A 24,455-nucleotide genomic window follows, 5' to 3' on the forward strand; every position below is an offset into this window, starting at 1 on the left:
AAATGAGATAATTGTTAAAATTCCTGATCATAACTTATTAGGATATTGTTTGTAGTTTAACTTTTCTTACCTCCATACTTATTTCCCTCTTTACCTGATAAAATATTTGCTTTTTCCTCTCTTTATCTGATAGAACATTTACTTCTTTCCCTCCTTACCTGACAGAATATTTACTTTTTTCCCTTCTTACCTCACAAAACATTTACATATTTCCCTTCTTACCTAATAGAACATTTATTTCTTTCTCTCCGTACCTGATAGAACATTTACTTCTTTTCCGTCTTACCTGATAGAACATTTACCGAAAATGATTTTAGTGTATTTTGTTAGTGTGTGTGTGCGCGCGCCTGTATTTTCTGGTATGTAGTTAATTTTCTGAAGTATTTTTTTTTTTAATCTGTCGAGTCGAACACTTTCTTCATTCCACCATTTCATTCATCTCTCATCATCACCGTCTCCTTTGGCCTAACCGGCATAACCGTGGGACGTAAAACTTAAGGATTTCATTTCATTTTTTACAATCTTATTTTTGCTCCCTGTTTTTTTGTATTTCAACTCGCGCTGAAGTTATGTTACTTTTTGCTGTCTGGAACTCCTGAGGCATGTCGTGTATCATCTTTATCTGCTTATGTAAATCATGTGAAATTGTTTTAAATTCTATGAAGTCTTCTTCACTGGATTCACAAAAGCAGATAATGATTATATAAAGGGTTCCGACCTTCAAAAAGTAAAAAATGATTGGGAACATGATTATATTGCGAGTCGAAATATTAACAAAGCGAAAAAGAAGAGGGTAACGGGCGCAAAGGTAAGCTTGTAATTTTATAATTAAGATGTACCCCATAGAATCTATCAGTAAATCTTCGGAAAGTAATTCTTTGTAGCACTTTCGGTACCTCATAACCATGAAAGAGCGTTTTTTTTTTTTTTCGACCTGCTTTTATTAGAACTTATTTCTTCTATTTGGTATAAGAAATCACTTTATAAGTTTGGCAGTGTTATTTTTCAGCACTCTGTATATTTATTGTTTTCTTGAACACTTAATTGAAACATTCACTATTGCCTGGATGTTGTTTGATTTTTATATAGATATGCCTACTGCTGGCGGGATATACCAGGTAGTGTGGTGTGTAGTCATATTTCTGGTGTAATTTTTGCAGGTATTGCACAGCCTTTGTCAGATGAATGTAACACAGAGAAGAAAGAAAGCAGTTCTTCCCACCCTAGTTCCGCATCCCATTCCCCAACCCCTCCCCCTCAACGTCGACTTGCCAAGAGTTTTAGTGTTGCCCCTTCTTCTGTCACAAAGGGTAGGGCACACCAGTTGTGGTCACTTTCTTTGTAGTGGGTAGATGGTGATCTGTAGTCACGTACGCATAGTTATTCTTTTGTTATGTGTAGATGCTTCTTGGTGATTAATTTTTGCGTAGTTTCTTTATATATTTTTTTCTAACACTGCATGTTTCATTACTTGTTGTAGGTAGTGGATAAATTTACGTGTGTTTCTGTTGTTATAGTATACTTGTATGTATACACTTTCCAGTCAGTATCAATTCTTTCAACGAAAATGCTTATAGCTTTTACTTCAAGTGCAGTATTACGAGATTAAATTCTTCTTTAAGCATGTGTATTTGGTAGCGGACGAATATTGTATGTGTGTGTTTACTCATTATATTTATCGTGTATTGACTACTATCATTTCCATTAGTCTATGTGGCTATATGTGGAGGGCGGAACTTAAATATATTTTGTGGCTTTTTTTTTTTTTTTTTTGTGAATAAACTTTCTTTATGTTATTGCACACACATTTTCTTAGAAAGAATGTGGCATATAAGTGCATAAGGGCGTAAATACAATGAAAATTCCTCTTTTACACGACTTTGCAGTTCATTTTTATGTTAAAGGAAACCTTTTGCGCATCATTTGCATTCTTGTTTTTTAGTGGACACACATTAGTCCTATTCCGGTGTGTAGAAAGTGTTTGTTTTTATTCCTAATCTATTTAGAAGCATTAGTGTACACATGTATCACGCTATCACACTGTCCCACTTTGAACTGTGCTTTTAAAGCGTTAAAAACATTTATGTATATATATTAGGAAGTATATTCTTCATTATTGTGATAATTCTTTGCATTACATATACATATCATCGTATCACTTAAATACACAAAAATGCTATCATATAAATATATATATATATATATATATATATATATATATATATATATATATATAGATAGATAGATAGATAGATAGATATATAGATGATACGATGATCAAATTTTGAGTAAAATATTTAATTTATGATAATGATCAGAGTTACAGGTACAAAAGTTTTGCCAGGTACGCAATAAAGGGTATTTTTTCTTTCGTTAATGAATTTACATGAAGAACAATTGTAGAAGTGAAACACCACATGTTGCACACCGCGAAAACACCAAAAATATTTATTGATAATTGCGTAAGAACTTAGTAGTATTTTCTCTTGCCAATATTTTTGCCTCTACGACCAAAGTTAATTTTTAATTGGACATGTATATACTAAGGTATAAAGTGCGAAAAAAAAGTTCATCCATGATTGATGTTACTCTCAATTGATAAATAGTTAATTTAGACCTCACAGTTTCATCTGTTAACACTCACGATATGATTGTTCATATTTTTCCCCTTTAAAATGGATTTGTAGTTAATCATTTCGTATTTTGTATTAATGTATTCCGAACGAGAGTGATACATAGTTTTCCACGATGGTAAATAATGACCAACATACTGTATTAATAGAATTAAAGAAGTAGTAGCTATTAGTTATCAGTTGCTTTCATAGTAGTATTATGTTTGTATCCTCGTTTAAGAAAATTGATATGTAAGTTAGTGCATGATAAAAATTACAGATATATCAAAAAATAAATTTTTCATTGCTCGCGGAGAAAGAGAGAAAAACAACGATCGTATTTTCTGTAAAGATAGGATTGAGCGTTTTTCTGTTTATTGGTTAAGTGCTACATATGGTAAAAGAGTTATATTGTTCCAGGTATTCCGAAGGCTGCGTTGATTGGATTAACAAGCAGTAGAGCATCCACGAGCCATGCTCCGTCAACTCCGAATTCTGGACCTTCATCTGCATCAAGTTTGAGTAGTAAGTGAAACAAACTTCTTTTATTTTCATTCAGTACAAAGTTATCATAATCATAATCGTTAATAGTTATCATGTCTATTTTGGAAGGTTGTAATTTTTAATTATAGTATATAATTAGAGTGAGATTTTCCTCATTCCCACCAGGCAAATACCGAGATGGTACCTAACATACTGATCCCAGGCCACTCCCTTCTATGTTCTTTTCCTCCTCTAATTCCCTGGGTAGTGTGGTCGCCGAGGGACATCACTCTTCATACTTAACTGGCTAACATGGTGATAGTTGCCGAAAGCCCGGAAATCTAATTCCTAATCTTTATCCTGAAAAGTAATTTAAAAGTAATTATAGTGAACAAAATATTTTTTTATTTGGTGTAGTTGTAGTTAAATCAATCATTTACTCCATATCCTGATGGAGCTCAAAAGTCTTGACACAAAAAGGGAAAAAGTAACTGACTGGACGGAGTCTTGAACCCGGGACCTCCGTAGGAGGCGCGGTGGCTCAGTGGTAGAGCATTCACCTCCGGTGCTTGGGGCCTCTGGTTCGATCCCAGCTCGCGCGGTGTGGATTTTGTGGTGGACAAACACCATATTCGTGGGTTTTCTCAGGGTTCTCCCGTTTCCTCCCACTTTATTCATTCCACCATTTCATTCTTTTCTCATCATCACCGTCTCCTTTAGCCTAACCGGCATAACCGTGGGACGTAAAACTTAAAGATTTAATTTTTTTCCGGGACCTCCGACATATCGTGCCGATGCGTTAATCACTGCGCTATCCAGTCCGCTTTCCGGAACAGCCACTCACTCTATCCTCTCGAGATGAATCGTGTTCTTGGAATTCTTAATCGATTGCAGGAAATCGTTTCTTAAAATTTTACTTTAGTAATCAACGTTAAAATCGAAAATGGTTAATTTCTATCACTTTGATGGATGGATCACCTCCAACGAACTTGATTCTTAAACTTTTGAACCTCTATATCCTGGTGAAAATTGATGATGATCCGCCAAATAGTTCTTGAGATATTTTGACTCTCGGGCAGACGAACACATAGACAGACAGGTTAAATATATAAAGAAGATTTGGTAAACCGAACTCCTTAATAATTGAAAACCACAAATGCTTCTGAATCGTAAATATGGTATTCTGTTTCGGGAGAACGGGAATCTGTATGTCGCTAAGTTCACCTTGAGCCTATTATCTTGTGGCTCCATGTAGCTAACGCTCTAGTCTTTGGTGCAAGCGGTCCCGAGTTCGATTCCGGGTGGGAACACTCCGGTCGGAAAGGTGTAAAAGTCTTTTCAAGTCAACCATCATGAATTGTTTTTTTCCCCTGGGTTCTCTTCATTCACATTAGGGAAATGCCGGGATGGTATCTAACATAAAAGTTTAAGGTCGCTTTCTTCTTTCCCTACTTCCGTGGTTGTGTGATTGCCGAGATAGTCGTTCCTAATAGATGCCGAATGCCTAGTAAAGTCCTACATCATTATTGGACTTGGTTGAAAGTATTCAGGACGTTCATTGTATATACTTCCATATAATATGTCAGTTTCAACTGTCTTGCTGCGTCACTTCGTTGGAGGCACTCATTACAGCATGGTCATTGCAGTATGCGAGCTGGACGCACAGCGATTTTTGCAAATTACTTGCTCTAACGAAATGACACACTTAGACATTTGAATCTGATATATTATTTCTTCTATAGATAGCACTATATACAATTAACTGTTTCTTATCAGTGACGGGATTTTACAGTACCAGACCGGAAACATTTGGAAATACCCTCGTAATTGTGGAGCGTGTAATTAAAAAGAAGAAATTTTAACGAAATTACATGCAAAAGACTAAATTTATTGCAAAAGAAGTAACAAGTTTTGTTAATTCGTTAATGATCTCAGTAGAATGTTCTGCCAACATCATAATTGTATTGTGATGATTGATTTGTGTAAGTTAATTCTAAGTTATTATAGGAAAAGAAGCAACTTCACGACTTTTGAGGCCTCAGCTTATCTCATATCGTACGAGTGATTATAAAGCGGCGAAACATGGCATTTATTCTAGGTACCATCTATATATGGTGCAGAAGCTATATGAAGTCTTGATTATGTTTAGTTAGCATATTCTGTCCCAATAAAATTCAAATTGTTGTCACCAGACTGCCAAGATGTCTTTTAGACATAAAATTTTTCTGACCATAGTGTGTTTTAGTCGTAAACGATTAGATTGAAAATCCTCGTGAGAATAGAATTAATTTGCACGTAAAAGTGTTTCATCCTAACAAATTACGATCTTATGATAGTAATCTTGAATTTATTTTATGGTAGCAAGCGTTCTAGCTTGAGCAAATAGAAGTTGATTAAATATAGTTTTAAAATAGATTTGTCTACTTTTTTCATAATTTTTTTAAACAACCTCATCTTATCTTCGTTATCAAGGGTGACAATTTTTAGCCAAAATATTGAAGAAATTGCGTTTACTCACTCACAGAGGATATAATGAAATAAGACCATTTCATTATTTTTATATCCTCAGTATGCATAATGTAGTACAAAATATGTTTTAAGTATTATTTTTTTCCCGGTGTCCAGAAGAAGTTAATTATCTTAACTTGTTATATTAGAGGAGCCGCGCTGGCTCAGTAGTAGAGCGTTCACCTCTGGTGCATGGTGTTCTTGGTTCGATCCCAGCTCGCGCCAAGTGAGCTGTGTGATGGACAGACACCACCGTGTGCGTTGGTTTTCTCGGGGCTTTCCTGTTTCCTCCCACTTCCTTCATTCCACTATTTCATTCATTTCTCATCATCACCATCTCCTTTAGCCTAGCCGGTATAAACTGGGACGTAAAACTCAAAGATTTTTTTGTTATATTACATATTATGTGTATGATGCTCTATATCAGAAAATAGTAAATTAAGTTGATTTTGGGTTTAACGTCCCTTTCAGCAGCGAGGCTATATGAGACGGGATCTACTGATTAGCGTAGAATCCGAACTACATGAGCTCCCACCGGAAATCGAATACGGGTTCTCCACACCAAAGGCGCGCACGCTAACCGCTTAGCCACGAAGGAGCATTCAGAAAATAAGTAGAAAAGAAAGCGTACAAGAGGAATTACGAAGAGAAATACAATATTGAACAAAATGTATATTAAAAAAAATTAACTACAACTGACAATTGTAATTGTTTTGCAGGTATGGTGTCATCTATCGCACAAGAACCTCGAGCTCAACTTGCATCTGGTCGTCCAAAATGTAATAGTATATTGCATATGTTTGGCTCCTGGCTTTTTGAAGCAGCACATATTGGATGTGAGAGTTCTTATCACATTAAAAGTAAGTTTGTTCAATATTCTAAGAATATCTTTTTCATTTTTGGTACCCTTTTTGGGTATTGAATAAAATAGTTGTTTAAATGTTGCTTCGTCCTATTACAGAGATTTCCGAATGTTGGAATGATTTAACGAAAAATAAAGAAAAAAAAAAAAAAAAAGAAAATTAGCTTTATTTTTCTCACTTTGCTATATCTTCCAACTTAATTTCATAATTTGATATAAAATACTAACGTTAAAGCATGAGGAAGTTTGTTACTTGAAAATTGTCGATGATTCTGTTTAAAGAACTGCATATGGGTCTTGGCCTATATATATACTCATTTCCTTTCGAAAAAAACTCAAATTTCGGGCGTAGATATAATTTTTAACAACATATATTTCAAAAAAATGAATATATATATATATATTGTTTATATCATACCTGGAGAGAACGATCCATTGAAGTTTTACTGTATTTTCTATGAGTACATTGTTCTGTCCTGATCATACCACCCTATCTGGATTCCACATTCTTTAGTGTACTGCCGGGTTTAATGATAAAAAACTGCTGAATTGAACCTAGGAAGTCACTTCTGAATAAAATCCAGACTAGCCTACAGTGAGACGGAGGATTATTCTTGTTAGAACCTCTGTCCGACGTTTTTGGTGATCCTCAAGTGAAAGAGTTCTACAAAAGAAGAAGTGGTGGGTCCGGTATGGACAGGAAAAGAGGTATATACACAAAGTCTCTCTGAGTATGATATGACTTTCATCTTAGGCCAATAGACTTATTTGTCATTAAAAAGGGAATAAACTCGTGTGTAAAAAGTATTAACCTGAATTTGTTCATTTAATTCGATCAAATGTTAGTTCATCAGTGTATCCCCGATTTCTTACTATTCTCGCACATGTCTTGTTACGATCCCAAATAAGTAATATATCTCTCTCTCTTCCTGATTGCTTTGTTCCTTTCTATGGATAAGGATATTGATCTAATAAAAGAAAGTATTCCTTTCTTAGAACATACGTGTGTAGTATTTTCTGTTTTTAAGAGATTATATTATTATTATTATTATTATTATTATTATTATTATTATTATTATTATTATTATTATTATTATTATTTGTGTTATTGTAGGTAGCTGTAAAATCGTCTTCGCATTACCTTATTATTTAATATGTATCCATTAGTCTGTTTAGAAAAGCAGTTACATTTACTAAGGGCTCCAAGTTACGAAGCATTCCTCCATTAAACTTGTGACGGATCATTCTAATCGCGTGGTATTGATTGTTCCTGTTATGAATAATTTGCATTGTTTAATATTGCATGTTGTTAAGTATAGTGACGATTTGTGTTTGTTTGGATATGTTACCAGAATTTATTATTTCATACTGTACAACTATATTTGGAAAATGTACGGGATACGGAACACTTGCGTGTTCCTATATTTATTTATTTATTTATTTATTATTATTATTATTATTATTATTATTATTATTATTATTATTATTATTATTATTATTATTATTATTATTATTATTATTATTATTATTATTATGCAGTTGTACGGTATGCATGCAAATGGTGGTGTCTAAACAATGAGAACTCACACATTTTGACTTATAAATATAGGAAATTAATAGTAAATTTAAAATATACACTGCTTATCAAGAACTACGTACGACTAGGCATTTTCATTACGTTCCAATATCTATAAAACCTCAATCAGAATTTTGCTATAACACAAATGTTCGTGGCTCAAGTGTCCTTACCTGTATGTTGCACTTTGATTAGATGTAAATATTTATATTTGAAACTTATTCTAGTTGTTAGAAACTTTAAACCGCCAATATTACACTTATATCGAACAATACATGACAATCGGTGAACATAATTTATTTTCCTAATTAATACTTAACATTCATAAAGGTAGGCATCTTAGCTGAAACAGAAAATAATAACGAAATTCGAAAGACGGAGGAAAAAAAAAGTACCGTGTAGAAATAAATATTTTATAAATTTTGGAAGAAATGAAATGGTATCAGCATTTATATTTAGTAATTACGGGAGTAAATTTTGAATGTTAAATATGATGTAAGGCGATAATATTTTTACAGAAGTGAGAAATGTAGTTTGTTAATATTGGAGCGTTAGTTGTTAGATGTGACGTAGGGTAAGCCATTTTGAAAAACCTTCCCTGTTTCTGTGTTAGGACGAGTCCTGATATTATTGGATTTTCAACTAAAATTATATGTTTAGCATATTCAATCTATGTAAAATTATCAATTGCAAATCTTAACAATAACAACAACAAAACTAACTGAGTAGGACTCTGTCAGCAGGGATGGCTCTATGATATTTTATACCCTAGGCGAAAAAACATGTCTGCGCCCCCATAATCTCCTTCTTCCCCAAATGGAAACCAAAGAGAAGCCTTGTCGCCCCTAACATTTTCACCACATCATTGTTACCACTCGTTTAAGCATTAAATAAAATAAAACTTACCTCCGATGCCTCTTTAAGCATTAAATAAAATAAAACTTACCTCCAATGCCTCTCTCTATGGCAGCGTTTCCCAACCGGTGTGCCGCGGCACACTGGTGTGCCGCGAACGGGCCGATGGTGTGCCGCGAGGAAATCGAAACAAATTATTAATTCTATAGGAACCAAATTGCAAGACATAGGGGAAAATGTATATTTGTATTTCACATTACTATGAACCTCTACTATAAATCTACAATTTTAAGTTTCATACTGTGTTACTTTTCTGTACATTTTTAATGTTGAAAAACGTATTTATCATTGTCATGACCATTATTTCTTCTTTATTATTGCAGGCTATTTCGTAACTTGAAATTTTAACATATCATTCAGTAAATTCAACAAAGCAAACATGCATACAAATTACCTACATTTGTGTTTTAAAGGTACAGGAGATTTGTTTATTTGTTCGTTATTTAGTGATCTTCCTTTTTAGTGAAAGGTTAGATACAGTTTTTGAAAGAGAAAGTGGATTTTTAAAACCCGAGTCCTATATTTCATTGCAATTGTTTTCTATTTTAAAATTAAATTGAAAAATAAGTATAATGATTTACAACGGGCAGGCCCGTAGCCAGCCCAAAAATTTAGGGGGGGCCCGGCTGATGTTAGGGGGGCCCGATCCAACCATATGATAGTTCATCACCATATTATAGTTCTTTTGCAAGCCTACTGTAAAACTTTTAGGGGGCCAGCAAAAATTTAGGGGGGGCCCGGCCCCCCCTAGACCCCCCCTGGATACGGGCCTGACAACGGGGGAAAACCAGTGATCGAGCTTTCTTCTCTGTAAGAAGGAGATCAGTAATCACAGAAAAATGCCACCACGATATTTTATATTTAGAAATAATAACCGTAATTATATATATATATATATAATACTGGTGTGCCGCGAGAATTCAAATTACACCTGTAGTGTGCCGCAAGTTGAAAAAGGTTGGGAAACGCTGCTCTATGGTATCAATACGTAATCTATAAGCCAATTATTTTTAGAAAACATTTTCATTGCTGTGGCATTTGGAATGAAATTTTACTAATATAACCACAGGGCAACAGGAAATTAAAGGTTTATTTTAATGTAAACCATGTCGATGTCCATTGTAAATATAAAACTAAAGATGGTTGTAATTGTTTCTAAAAAGATTCTATAGAAAACGTGATTAGTGACTGCAATGTTTCCAAAATTTAATTTTTGCCTGTTTAAGGAAATCAAAGTTAAGAGGTATACTATAAACAGCTTTGTGTTTTGAATTTGTGTAATTATTTATAAAAGTCTTCAAGTTATTTTTTTTATATTAACTACAAGGCTACTGATTTCATCAAAAACCATTTTTCACACTGCATGAAGATATTATATCACGTAACAAATTAATCAATTACATTCCTTAGAATTGTTCATGCAGCTTACACAAGATGGATCTGAAATTATAACTATTTATTTTTGTTGCTATGACAACCAATTTCACATCGTCAAATTACTATATTAACAAAATAGCAACGTATAACAACTGAAAAAGAAATTACATCTATAATTTAAAAGTAAACTCTGCCCTCAAATACAAGTAAGAGTTGAAATACACGTATAAATACAAGTGTCGTTGTATATGGCGCCTTGAACTGTAGGACCTTTTTATTTTATTTTATTTTATTTATTTATTTTTTAAATAAAAAGAGAAATCCTGGGCCGTTAACTACTACATACTAAGTAGTTGAGTTTCTGGACGGCTCTCGTATATATAAAAATTGCAATTCGCATAATCATATCTCATATTTTACTTCTATAGCAACATTATTTTCATATTTTATCTCAACTTCTTAATTAATTTTATTTCAAATATTTATATACTTTAACGTCGATAATACAAGGTTACATTCAGATTACGGCATAGATGTTATTTAATTTTAAGGTCCTTTGGTGAGTAATATAAGTTGGAGTTTAACAAAATTTGTATTATTTTAGCGGGCAGAACTAAAAAAACATTGTGAAAAAGATACACATTTACATAATTGCTATTTTACGTAAGAGACGATCAAATATAGAATATAGTTAAACAAAATATAAATTAAGATTGAAATATCGATAATAATCAGAACATAACATAATAATTAACATTGCAACAAAAACTAGTTTGAATAAAAGAAGTTCTTATCAAGATCATGAATGTACGAATTGTTTCATTTGTTGATTCGTTAAATTATCTTCATAGAATTCAAATGAAATGCAAATAACAAACTAAGTCATAACGGTATTTACAGTGAAGTAAAACAAAAATCAATTGAATATATTCTTTCGGACTCCACAACATTAGTTTAAGTTACATGACCAATGAATTCGTTTAAGTTGTATTGAAAGTCATAAACCGGAATACAGTCTTGCGCGTTATTTACTTTTACAGTTCTTTGTTTCTTACTTTGAGAATTTGTGCCATCTATGGAATTTCTACGAAATTCACTTCGATGGAAATTGGATTTAATGATTACATGCTTCTTAAGTTTAAGTAATCGTACTACGCTAGGATTAGGTTCGGTTACGCGATTACTATTACTGATACTACTAAGGTTAGGTTCAGTTATCTTACCGGTAAAATTAGGTTCAGTTCTTATTCGTTTTACTGGTGGCGAGATGTCGTGTCTCCTAACAGATCTGTACCTATTCTTTCCACAATATTCATGGCAATTTGTCCTACCACGGTTTTTGTTTCCTCTGTAATTAGGTTCGGTTACACTACCGGTAGACGTGAATTTAACATCACCTTTTACATTAGGATCACACTTTAGTCTCACATGGATATTTCGAATTTGGTTTTGATTTAGGTTAGTATGGTTCAGGTTTGTACAATATTGCACCATTGATGGATTTTCAAAATTTTGCAATGTCATACTTAAATGATTGAAGTCAACGCACTGCATCACGTTCTGTAAAAGCATAATCGGATTGTTCACTACTATCATTTTGGTCTTTTCGTTGAGTGAATATTTCAACAGCTCCAACTCAAACGACCAATCACTACAAACATTGGTGGGAACACACGTTCTCTTTCTGGATTTCACGAATACTGGAATCAACTTTCTTCCTGCTACATGAACCAATGTCGTGTACAAATCATTAAACGGTTCTATTACCATTACTTCATCTTCGGGATTAATATCATGTTGAATGTACCGTGAATACAAGCAATCAAAAGCATTCACTAGACGAAGATGACCATAATTCGCACATTGATCTATACCAAATCTTCATTATATACAGTATCCGTAAGGCAATCAAAAACATTAGAATGAAGAGAGAGGTTGGGATAATCTGATCCAACCAATACCACAGTATGATTTTGCGAAAACTCACCAATGCAAATTCAGGATCTGTATTTTCTGTAGGATCTGTGGAAGGTTCAGGTTCACTTAAAGCATTCATGCTAGCCTGTGACGAAATTTCTTCGGTAACTGGCAAATCTTCTTATAACTCTTTACTTTGGTTGGTGCATTCATTAACTATAATTTCTACTACTTCAATGGAATTTTGCATCTCAGTGAATATACGTATAATTCGTTCCATTTTAAGGTCGCTTTGTTCAATTCGTAGATTCGTCTGGTCGATTTTATTATCAAATTGTTTCATTTGTTCTATTTGTTGGTTCATTCGATCACCAAAATTCTGCTTTAAGTGTCCCATCTGTTGATCGATTTACTATCAAGTTGGTTCATTTGTTCCGTTTGTTGATCCATGGGATCACCAAAATCTTGCTTTAATTGTCCCATCTGTTGATCGATTTTACTATCAAGTTGGTTCATTTGTTCCATTTGCTGTTTCATTTGTTCCGCTTGTTGATCCATTCGATTACCAAAATTTTGTTTTAATTGTTTAATGAAATCGACTAGGTCAGAAAAGTTCATTTCCCTGTTGCCATCTGATTCAGATATATTTCCAATATCAGGAATCAATATCAATTTTGATATTTCTGAAAATTTTGTGCCACTCCTTAACAAAGTATACTCCGTTTTGATATTTCTTTTAACAAAATCACTACGTAGTCTTAAAGTCAATCTGCACACCTAAAAAAAAAAAAAAAAAAAAAAAAAAAAAAAAAAAAAAAAAAAAAAAAAAGCCTTGCATTCCGCCTTACGCAGCCGCGAGAGTTGTACAAGATACATATACGAGAGTTGTTACAAAAGTTCTAAGCCTACTTTTGAACGGAGCAGCAGAAAGTTTACGGACGGTGTTACTTTTCAACATAGTCCCCTGTCAAGTCAACATTTTGCCCATCGTGTTCAAATCCGTTAATGTCGTGGTAAAAAATGATTTGTCGAAGATGGGTAAAATTTCATCTACGTCATGCATGATATTATCTTTAGTGTCAAAATGAGTACCTTCCAACTTCTTTTTGAGCTTTGGAAAGAGATGAAAGTCAGAAGGTGCCAAATCAGGTGAATAAGGTGAGTGGATAGGGGGACGAATCCGTAGCTGCAATCGTGAATTGCTGCCGTTGCAATGACTGACTTGTTGCTAAGTGCATTGTCTTGATGGAGAAATACACTTACTGTCATTTTCACACGACGCTTCAGCTGAGTATTATCACGCAGCTGTTGTAGAAGACCTCATAGTACTTCCCAGTCATTGCTCACCCCTTTGAAAGGTAATCCATTATCACTGTCCCTTCCGAATCCTAGAAAACCATATCCATCACTTTTCCAGCTAAGGGCACTGACTTGGCCTTCTTCATGGGGAAAGAGAGGGGGGGGGGAGCGGTGAAGGGTGCATCCACTGCTTGGAACTTTGGACTTCGGTTGGTAATGATGGACTCAGGTCTCATCTACTATTACGAATCTAGTGCGAAAGGCATCTGGATATTTTTCGGAAGACATGAAGATTGTCCCTTGAAATGTTGCTTCTGTTGAGCTTTTGTTCAGGTGTCAAAAGTTTGACACTCTCTCGCAGAAACCTTGCTTATTCCCAGATGCTGGGTAATAATTCGGTCAACACTTTCAGTAGATAAGTCCACTGTCTCACTAATCTGCTTGATGGTCATTCGCCGATAAATCATGATGGTTTCGTGCACTTTGTCAGTTTTCTCCTGAGTTATTGCTCCCTCGGGCTTCCTAATCGAGTGTCATTTTCAATGGAAGCTTTCCCCTTCTTAAATTCAACTGCCGATTTCTTCATTGTGGCATATAAAGGGGCACCATCACCTGAAATAGCAACCATGTCGGCTTGAAACTCTTACGGCTTTAAATCTTCCTTGTGAAGATATTCAGTAAAAGCTCTCGCCTTCAACTTTTCTATTTACTCACTCTTCTGTCTTTCTAGACCCGTAACAACAGAATAAAAGTCGATCCCAAATTTGGTATGACATCGTAGGAAGGTTCAATAAATACCGGTGTCTAGTTCTAAAGTTTCTTGTTTAGGCTTAGAATTTATGTAAAACTTTACGTGTTTCAGAAGCGTTAAATTATCTTAAAAACCAGGACAAAATATTGAACGATAACAATAAAAATAATACATGATTTGCTGTTTTTCTTACAGCTTTTGTCCAAAGTTATTGTATGTGCATTGTACCTAGCTCTATATACATTCCTCCTAATAAGAAACCCGCCGGTACCAACTTTTACATTCATTAAAAAATCAGCTTTGCAAACAACACTCTTTAAGTTAATGTGTTATCTATTTATAATTTAGCTCTGTGTTTCAGAGCAAGCTTTTTTTCTGGTTACCATGGAATTTTTGATACACCTAATTTTTATTTTCTTATAAAGGTGTGGATTCTAGCGTGAAGCGGCCTAGTTCGTTGCTTTTGGATGGACGGAAGGCAAGCATATCTCAACCGAGCTCGTTAACTGACGTAATTGAGATACCTTCAGGACTCACCATTGATAAATATGAGGCAGGCCGAGCGGAAGCAGTTGGTGCGTTGTGTCGAATTTTCTGCTCGAAAAAGACTGGAGAAGAAATTCTTCCTGTTTATTTGGCACGGTTTTACTTAGCCTTACAACAGGGGCTAAAAGTTCCAGAAGTAAGTTTCTTTCTTATTTTTTTACTGTTACTTATGTATACTAAGAATTACTATATAATTTTTTAATGTATAAATTTCTACCTTATAATTAAATAACTCTTAACCGTCTAACATTGATGTATTAATTAATGTAATGTCTTTAATTAAATAACCCCTTTAACGACGTTGTAATTTTAATTATCCAATCTCTTATTCCTGTTTTAAAATAATCTCAAATTTGTATACGCCATATTAGTAAGTTTCTCCATGTAAAATACTGCTAATAATTCATGATTGTATACCTAATTTAAAAGATAAGATTGAAAGAAATTAATTACATTGTAAATTTATGAAAAGAAAATGCTATTTTAAACGATTAAATGGTACAGAAAGGTGTGTTTATGTAAGGGCGGAAAGTGGAAACAACACAAGAACAATATATTTTTATGCTTCAAACTAACAAAAATTAGAGAAAGAAAAAAATGAAATCTTTGAGTTTTACGTCCCACGATTATGCCGGTTAAGCTAAAGGAGACGGTGATTATGAGAAATGAATGAAATGGTGAAATGAAGAAAGTGGGAGGAAACGGGAGAACCCCGAGAAAACCCACGAGCACGGTGTTTGTCCACCACAAGGTCCACACGGCGCGGGCTGGGATCGAACCAGGGACCCCAAGCGCCGGAGGTGAACGCTCTACCACTGAGCCACCGCGCCCCCAAAATTAGAGAAAGAATTCGACAGATATAATAGGTCTTTCAAATACCTCTAGTAAATATTGAAAAATCATTATTCACATTTGAAAGTTACTTCACGGACAAAGAAATGTCAGATTACAGAAAGCAAGAAAAAAAAAATATATATATATATATAGTCCAAAAATAGATTATTATTATCCTCTAGAATTGTAGTAACTGTATAATTCTCCTGGAGGTAATATATAACAGCTGTCCCTTCTGCAGTTCGAAGGCTCGAAATTAACATCTGGATGTAATAGCAAATGTATAGGGATGACAAAAAGAAATATATTCGAGATTCCAAAAGCAATAACAGTTAGTTGTAGATTTATATAAGCATTTATTAGAAAACATTTATATAAGCATTTATCTTCGTTGAGTATTTACTGTGTGCAAAATAGGTTTCCATTGAAGTACCCATAATAGCTCATATTATGCAGATAATTCACATTGATTCTGGGATATATCTGCAACTCTTAGGAATCGCAGACGCCTTGGTGTAGAGTTAAGATCTAGAAAGTGAAATTTGTTAAATTTCGGTACTAGACTGAGAGAGTAATTTTCACCTACTTGGGTTCAATTAAGGCTTATTGTACTAGGAGACAAGACTAGAAAGTGATGAAGAAAATTGTGTTTGTTTGAATGTTTTTGAGTAATTCAGTCCTAAGATATACAAGTTCACGCTAACGTCTGCAAAGTCACTAATTGGCACGCGCTGCTCAACAATACTGGCTGCAATTCACAAATGGACCAGGTTAAAATTTTTAAAAAACAGTTTCGTGGTGCCAGTGTATACAGTAAACAGTATATTAAGAAGTTTTAAAATCAAAATTGGTGAAGCTACCCTCATTAGATCACTTCATATGGATTGACCTAAGTATTTTTTTCTAAACCTACCCGTAAATGGTAGCGTTCTCTGGTCAAGGAAAACTTACTTTATCATGATAATTCAGAGAAATCATCACCAAAATTTCAGTGTGAATCCTGAATATGTTTGGAGGACTAAAGTTATTTTAATGTTGTACCACTGGCAGAAATAGTCCAGGAAATCTAGAGCAATTTTACCCTCAACCTGGGCAAAATTGCAACACAAGCTTTTTAAACAGTTTTCGATTCAGGAATTACTACTGAATAACATATTCAAAATCCGACAAAATCGGACCACGGGAACACCCCCAAAAACGGTTTCAAAATGGCGGACCATAGTTTTTCGAAAAAATCGTAGACCTTTACTTTGGAGGCTCTAGTAGCCCTCTTAATTGACACAGAGACATTAATGATACCTCGTTGGAATGCTCATAGACCACAAATTGCAACGAAGTGACTTTTGTACCCATCATGCCCAACCCGTAGAAGAAGAAGAAGAAAGTCGATTTTTGTTTTTTAAATTAATATTTCTTGGACCCTGCCAACACTGTACGTAATCATACTCCGGCAGAAAAATTCCTACGTGTAGACCAGACATTGGTAACAATAATATTAAAAAATGAAGGACGTAGGTTCAACAGTAAGGGAGATAAAAATTCGGAACCGCGGACAAAGGAGGGTCACTCTGAATATTTTTTACTGTGGTCTAACTTCTCTTTCTTAGATCTAGTATCCTCCCTAATTGTTACAGAGACATGAAGCATACCGAGTTGGAAAGCTTATGGAACCCCCTTGCCAACGACGTATCGTTTGTGCCCCTTGTGCCCAACCTGTAGAAAAAGAAGAAGAAGAAACCTTGAAAAAATTGGGAAAATCTGTACTTTTACCCTTCTTGGGCTCTGGCAACCCTGATAATCGTTGGGTATAGGGAGCACAAACGATACGCCGTTGGAAATGGGTTCCATAAGCTTTTCTACATATCATAGTCTTGCATGAACCTAGGCACTGAAGAACCATGGCTGATTCTCTTACACGTTTGTGTATCATCTGCAGAAGCCTAGATCCTGACGATAGCCTCATCACACTTCAAGAAAAGGGAGCTGAAGGAGTGAACAATGCCAGTAAGGCTCGCGGTAGTAACATTCTCGCCGCTACAAGTATGATGGTTCATGTCTCTTGTCGCAAACGTTATATTGATAAATATATATATATATATATATATATATATATATTGCGATTGCGCTAGAAAGAAAAAACGTCATCGCCGATTCAAAAACGAGTTACTCGCTCGTCGGATGGGTCCTTCAACAGCAACACCGACTCTGTTTTGCGGAACGCCTGTCTTATTTGATGACCGTCACGTGTTGAAATCAGAAAATGTGCGAGTGAAAACACAAGCATTGCCACACAGCATTTTAAAGTGTTGCAATGAACGAAACGATACCGGGTCACAAACTGTCCGAGGTCGAATTGAGTACTTATCATCTGATCTTCATGCAGGAGATTGTGTCTATCACAGATCATGTAGTATCAACTTTCGAATAGGTATAGCAATTCCTCAACAATACTGCACCGACAATCAGTCAGCGTCAAAAAATTCCGGGCTGGCCGACCTACAAATGATGAGAGAATCCGAGCATTTCAGCGCATCTGTAGTTATTTGGAAGAGCACGATGGTGAGCAGCTAACTGTGGGAGAACTTGTTACAAAAATGGGCACATTTCTTGTAGGGACTAATCACATTGCATATGATAGACGGCACATGAAGCGTTAACTAATGGAGTACTTCGGTGAAAAAATTATAATTTCTAGTGACAGTGGAAAAAACGACTTCATTACACTTTGAGAAACTGCCAATCACATTCTACGGGCATATTGTGATTTACCACGAGAGTATGATGAAGAAAAGGAAAAAAATAGAATAATAGAAAACGTAGCTCGACTGATCAAAAGCGACATAAAATCCAAACTACAAACTGTAAGTGATACATATCCTTCACCCAGCGACTTGACCATTCAGGAATTCCTTCAGTACATTCCCCCTAGCCTTAAACTATTCTATGCCATACTTTTGCCGGAAAGGACAATGAAACCAAAATAGCATCGATTGGCCAGTGTTCGATGCAAGCAGCCAGACCAAGAGATATGTTAGCTCCTCTGCAGTTAGGTGTTGCTGTGCAGCTGCACCACCACTATCGATCGAAACACCTGATTGACACGTTGCATCACCTGGGATTTTGCTCTTCATACACGGAAGTGCAGCGGCTTGAACGCTGTGCTGCAAGTACATTTGGTAATCGTGTGATCGAAATGCCAGCAGACCAGACTCTCCTCTTTGCAGCGGATAATGTAGACCATAATCTCCAAACGCTGAGTGGTTTAGGCACATTCCATAGTATGGAAATGTTGGCGGCCATTACTCCATCCACTACTACCAGTCTAACCATTCTTCGGAAGCCTGTCTCTGATGCTGATGTGAAGTCCCTTGCCAGTGTTCCCATTCACACATACACTGAAGCCAGGGCTATTCTTGAAAAGGTCAACTGTGAACTGGTAACAGCACCATCACCGAACAAAAGCTTCCTGGATATTTTGTGGAAACTTTCCTGGCACTTTCCGTCACGCATACCAAACTGGTCAGGAATGATGCAGGCCATTCACGCAGATCCATCTCTTCATCATTCAGGGAAATCCACTGTTCTCTGCTTACCGATTATTGACCTCCATCCATCTGATATGTCATGCATCTATTCCACTTCAGTGTACCTGAATAATCTTGCGAGAAAATATAAAGTCACACCAATCATCACCTTAGACCAACCACTGTTTTGGAAAGCTTCACGTATCCTGCATGACAAAGTACATAACACCAGTATTAAGGACACTGTTCTCCTGTTGGGCTCATTTCATACTCTGATGAACCTTCTAGGAGCAACTGGTTCCCTGATGGATGGTTCAGGCTTACGTGAAATCTTGCATGAGCTTTATGGAGAAAATTCGGTTGTACATATGTTACGTGGCAAGTCCGTAGGAAGAGCCTTCCGTGCTCACATGATGGATGACCTCGCATTAAGTGCATTGCTTGTGGAAAATGTTTTTTTTTTTTTTTGCAGACCGATAACTATAACTATTAACGCACAGAACTATTAACGATGCTTACTCTCTCTACCAGAGTCTGATGTCGGGTGAAATTACTGTAACTGGAGCTAGTTCTTCACCTCTTCTTCAAGAAGCCCTAGAAAAAATAGAAGCACGAAATTCAGAACTTATTAACACATCAAAAACAAGTCAGTTTTGGCTTGCATACCAGCGCATGTTGACTACAGCAAGGAAACTTGTGGCAGCAGACCGAACAGGAAGCTGGGAGGATCACCTTAATGCTATAGCAGAGTGCATTCCCATATTCGCTGCAGCAGGACACTTCAATTATTTGAAGTCGACGTGCTTGTATCTGCAAACAATGTTAACGCTGCCATCGGTTAATCCAACAGTTCACGAAAGCTTTCAAAATGGATTCGTTGTTATTAGAAGAAGCAACCGTTATTGGGCTGGTTTGTCCTCTGATCTAGTCATAGAGCAGGTTCTGATGAGATCGCTAAAATCCACTGAAGGTCTAACCCATGGGAGTGGAATGTCGGAGATGCAACGATCTTTGTGGGTGCTCTCAATGCCAGGATGCTCCGAGTACAATCTGGCGATGCAAACTCTTACTCACACAGCATATGTCACTAGCGAACAACATAAAGAAGCCGAAACGTCAAGAATGTCACGTGATATCAGTGACACACGTCGCATTCTTGCAGAACTGCAGCCCATTTCACCATTTGACGGAGACAAATCGTTGAGAAACATTGCCACTGGCGTCACAGCGGATTCCTCGGTCAACGTCCATAATTTATTTTCAGTTGGAGAAGAGCTTGCGAAGAAACTATTTGGCAAAGACCTGTTCACTGTGAAGTGGAAACGTGCAGATAAAGTCAAAACTCTAACATCCCTGAGTAGTGTTAAAATCAGCAGTGATATCTCCGTCGATTCGAATCTTTTGTTTCAAAGACTGTTAGTTGTCGCTAATGCTGGCAGCACATCTTTAGAGGAGACCTTAGCGCATGAATTATGTGCCTACCCATCAGCTTTATTTGAGTCACCCAGCATGATGCGTAAGGCAGACAAAGCCCCACTGGCCCATGCGATACTACAGTTCAGCAAGCAACAGACCGCACAGTTTGAGGAAACGCAGCCAGACAATATTCTGTATGTCTTAGACGGAAGATCTCTGTTACATAGACTTCCATGGTGTAAAGGCAGTTCGTACGACAACATCGCTGCATCATTTCCTGAGTATACGGTTCGTAAATATGGCACATCAACCATCGTTTTGATTGGTATGGAATTTGCTCACCATTGTTCATTGCAACTGTGCTATCGGGTGTGCAAGAACGTATTATACTTGCAGAAAGCATGCTCTTCCATGTCCTATTGCTTGTGGTGTGTGCCAACAAACTGAATGTTTTAACTCTTTAAATGAATATGGTGAGGACAGTGTTAGCGTAGGCGATGACGATGTAGATGTGTAATTTGCCTCCCAAAGCCTTTCGTTATTCCCATTCTTTTGCTTAAGAATATTTTAGTTTTATGTATAGTACTTATATTAAAGCGACCTTTGATTTAAAGAAAGAAACAAGATTTTTTCATGCATAGAACGATTATCAGGGTTGCCGGAGCCCAAGAAAGGTAAAAGTGTAGATTTTCCCAATTTTTTCAAGGTTTCTTCTTCTTCTTTTTCTACAGGTTGGGCACAGGGGGCACAAACGATACGTCGTTGGCAAGGGGGTCCATAAGCTTTCCAACGCGGTATGTTTCATGTCTCTGTGACAATTAGGGAGGATGCTAGATCTAAGAAACAGAAGTTAGACCACAGTAAAAAATATTCAGAGTGACCCTCCTTTGTCCGCGGTTCCGAATTTTTATCTCTCTTACTGTTGAACCTACGTCCTTCATTTTTTAATATTATTGTTACCAATGTCTGGTCTACACGTAGGAATTTTTCTGCCGGAGTATGATTACGTACAGTGTTTGCAGGGTCCAAGAAATATTAATTTAAAAAACAAAAATCGACTTTCTTCTTCTTCTTCTACGGGTTGGGCATGATGGGTACAAAAGTCATTTCGTTGCAATTTGTGGTCTATGAGCGTTCCAACGAGGTATCATTCATGTCTTTATGTCAATTGAGAGGGCTACTAGAGCCTCCAACGTAAAGGTCTACAATTTTTTTGAAAAACTATGGTCCGCCATTTTGAAACCATTTTTGGGGGTGTTCCCGTGGTCCGATTTTGTCGGATTTTGGATATTTTCATCAGGTAAGGTACCTAAACAAAATACAGGTATAAAACTAAAGGTTGCAATTTTGCCCAGGTCAAACCGTATTTTGACTCGACTAAAATGTCCATAGTCGGGAGCTCTAGTGAGATTGGTGACAACCAAAGATTAGTAAGCGCGAGCCCGATACAAAGTAGCCGTTTCTGTTTACTGGTACGAGTAGCTCAACCATTCGCCAATGAGAGATCGAGATTCAAGTCCTCATAAGTCTAGTAACTGTTAAGTATTATAAAAATTCACATCAATATTATACTTTAATATAGTTTGTAAGTCACGAAAATGCATAACTATTCAATTATATTATGCTTTTTTGTCAGTAACTAGAAGGAATAGAATCGTTATTGATTACAGCTGATAGTGAACGTCTTGTTAATGACAGTACTAAAAATATTAAGAAAATTTGCTAGATGTAGTTATAATTAATTATACAATTCATAGAACATTACTAGATGAATGATTTGAGGTAGATGTTACGTTGTTGACATAGGAAGTAAGAGTGTATGTTAACTATTATTTTTTCGACTTTTTTTAGAACAGAGTATGTGGAGAAATGTTGGCTAGTATACTACTAAATTCGTCCGATCTCTTCCGAATTGATCTAGACGGAGTTCAGGTTTTGGTACCATACGTAATAGATGCACTTGAAATAGTTCTTCCAGACAAGGATTTGAAGTTACGGTAAGCGACTTGTAATTTGCAGCAAGTAAAGGATGATAGTAATTTAATTGCTGGGAAAGTACTTAATTGCTGCGAATAGCATTCACCTTTAGGGAACTTACATTATACAAGGTATTCCAAAATTGTGAAAACAACCAGATAAAATTGAAACGGTGTAGATAAATGAAAATCCAAGCCTGTAAGTGTAATAACGGAAAGGGACAAACGTGACAGAACACAAAATGATTTCGGCGGCCATCTTGAAAGATGTCATTGAATTGGAATCAAAATTCTCAAATGTAGGATGTATGAGAACCGTGTGGTTTGGTGGCTTTTTTTTCACAGGGCGTGCTTCATTAAGTATAGGGTTTATGAGAACTGTATAGTGTGATAGCGTTTTCTGACGGCACGTGCTTCCCCCTAATCTCAGTCTTGATTGTTAAATTACAAAAACTGTTTCTTATTTACAGTCTTAATGTTTAAATGAAATATATATATATATTTTTTTTCAGAATTTCAGTGTTCGTGAATTTCAACAAATTGAAAATATATTGAAGATGGAGAAAATTTGTTGCACTTAGAAGTTGAATTTTTACAGAAGGTTGTACGCTGTATATCCGACCATTTTCGATTCGATGCTGCCACTTGGTGTATGATGCTGGAACTATGAGTTTACTGGGGGTAGCAGTGTTGCGTCTAACCGTGTAGGTCAGTGCTGGGAGAATCGGTTAACACTCAGGGTGACTACTGCGAAAACTATTGTTTCCCTTATGTACAACAGGCTCCCCGTGCAAACATTCACCCACGAAAACCACCAGGAGAAGGGATGCAAGCCAAGTGACACCCGTAGTACTAAGGGTGATTCGTTAATTGGCATGCCAAGAAAATCCCCCGACGCAATGTGATATGAGCCACAGATTTTACCTCGCACCATCAACTGTGAACAAAACAATTCGCAAGTGGCTCAGGCTGAAGTATGTGCGGAAGGCTCGTGCACACCACCTTGCTACCACGTCACATTGGCGAATGTAAGACGAACTGCAGGAAACTGTATGGAAAGTACCTGGCGGGTTCCAAACAGAAGAAAGTTGTCACAATGAACCATATGTCCATCTCACTGCTAGTGGCCACATTCGGGCCATCACATACCGTGACATTGACAGCAAGAGGTGCAGAAACTTTGTTCGTCAGTGCTGGGAAAGTTTCCCTCGTGACTTTACGGTTGTTACGGGATTCGAATATGAGAATAAGTTGATAATACGCAAGGTGGACAAAAACGTGAATGTAAATGCAAGATACTTCCAAGAGTCCATTCTGATACCTATATATCGGAGGGATCCCACAATTATATGGAATGGACGCGAACAAGGCGATGATTCATGTAGACAAGGCTTCGAATCATACCACCAGAACATTACTACGTTTTTACCAAGAAAATGGCAAACGAATTAGGAATTCGTGTCATTCCGTTTGAAGAGATTCCTGCTAAAAGCCCAGATGTCAGTTCCATGGATATTTACAAATTTGGACTGTTGAAACAATGTCTTCAACATCGTCACCCACGCACCCTGGACGATCTGTTTAAAGCTTGCAGGGAGAAATGGGGCAGAATTCCTATGTCTGTCCTGCGTGGGAACTTGCTACAATGGAAACTGCAATGCCGTGTGATAGTCCACAATGCTGGGGGGTCCAATAGAACATGATCAGTCGTGGCGGCGCAGTATCACTTAAGGTGAGTACCCGCCAAAATTGGTCGGATATAAAGCGAACAACCTTCTTTACATACAGTTTAGCGTTGAAAGAGGACATCGTATAAAAATTTCCAAGTTAAAAAAGTTTAGAGATCTGATATTTAGCAT

At 36.3% G+C, this 24,455-nt stretch overlaps 1 protein-coding gene across 5 annotated transcripts in view; it reads left to right on the forward strand.

The window, feature by feature from the left end:
* LOC145685959 (ral GTPase-activating protein subunit beta) overlaps nt 1-24,455 on the forward strand; it is a 123,340-nt gene that overhangs the window by 36,407 nt on the left and 62,478 nt on the right. For 4 of the 5 annotated variants that reach the window (XM_081758747.1, XM_081758748.1, XM_081758745.1 and 1 more), the window contains exons 7-11: nt 1,161-1,310; nt 3,033-3,137; nt 6,323-6,463; nt 14,726-14,982; nt 22,472-22,617. In XM_081758747.1, the coding sequence (XP_081614873.1) occupies nt 1,161-1,310; nt 3,033-3,137; nt 6,323-6,463; nt 14,726-14,982; nt 22,472-22,617 (799 nt within the window). The remainder of the gene's footprint in view (nt 1-1,160; nt 1,311-3,032; nt 3,138-6,322; nt 6,464-14,725; nt 14,983-22,471; nt 22,618-24,455) is intronic. The other variant, XM_081758749.1, reaches the window with a different exon arrangement.

The sequence above is a fragment of the Thermobia domestica genome, chromosome 5, assembly GCF_964235325.1.
Source record: "Thermobia domestica chromosome 5, izTheDome1.hap1.1, whole genome shotgun sequence".
Lineage (NCBI taxonomy): Eukaryota > Metazoa > Arthropoda > Insecta > Zygentoma > Lepismatidae > Thermobia > Thermobia domestica.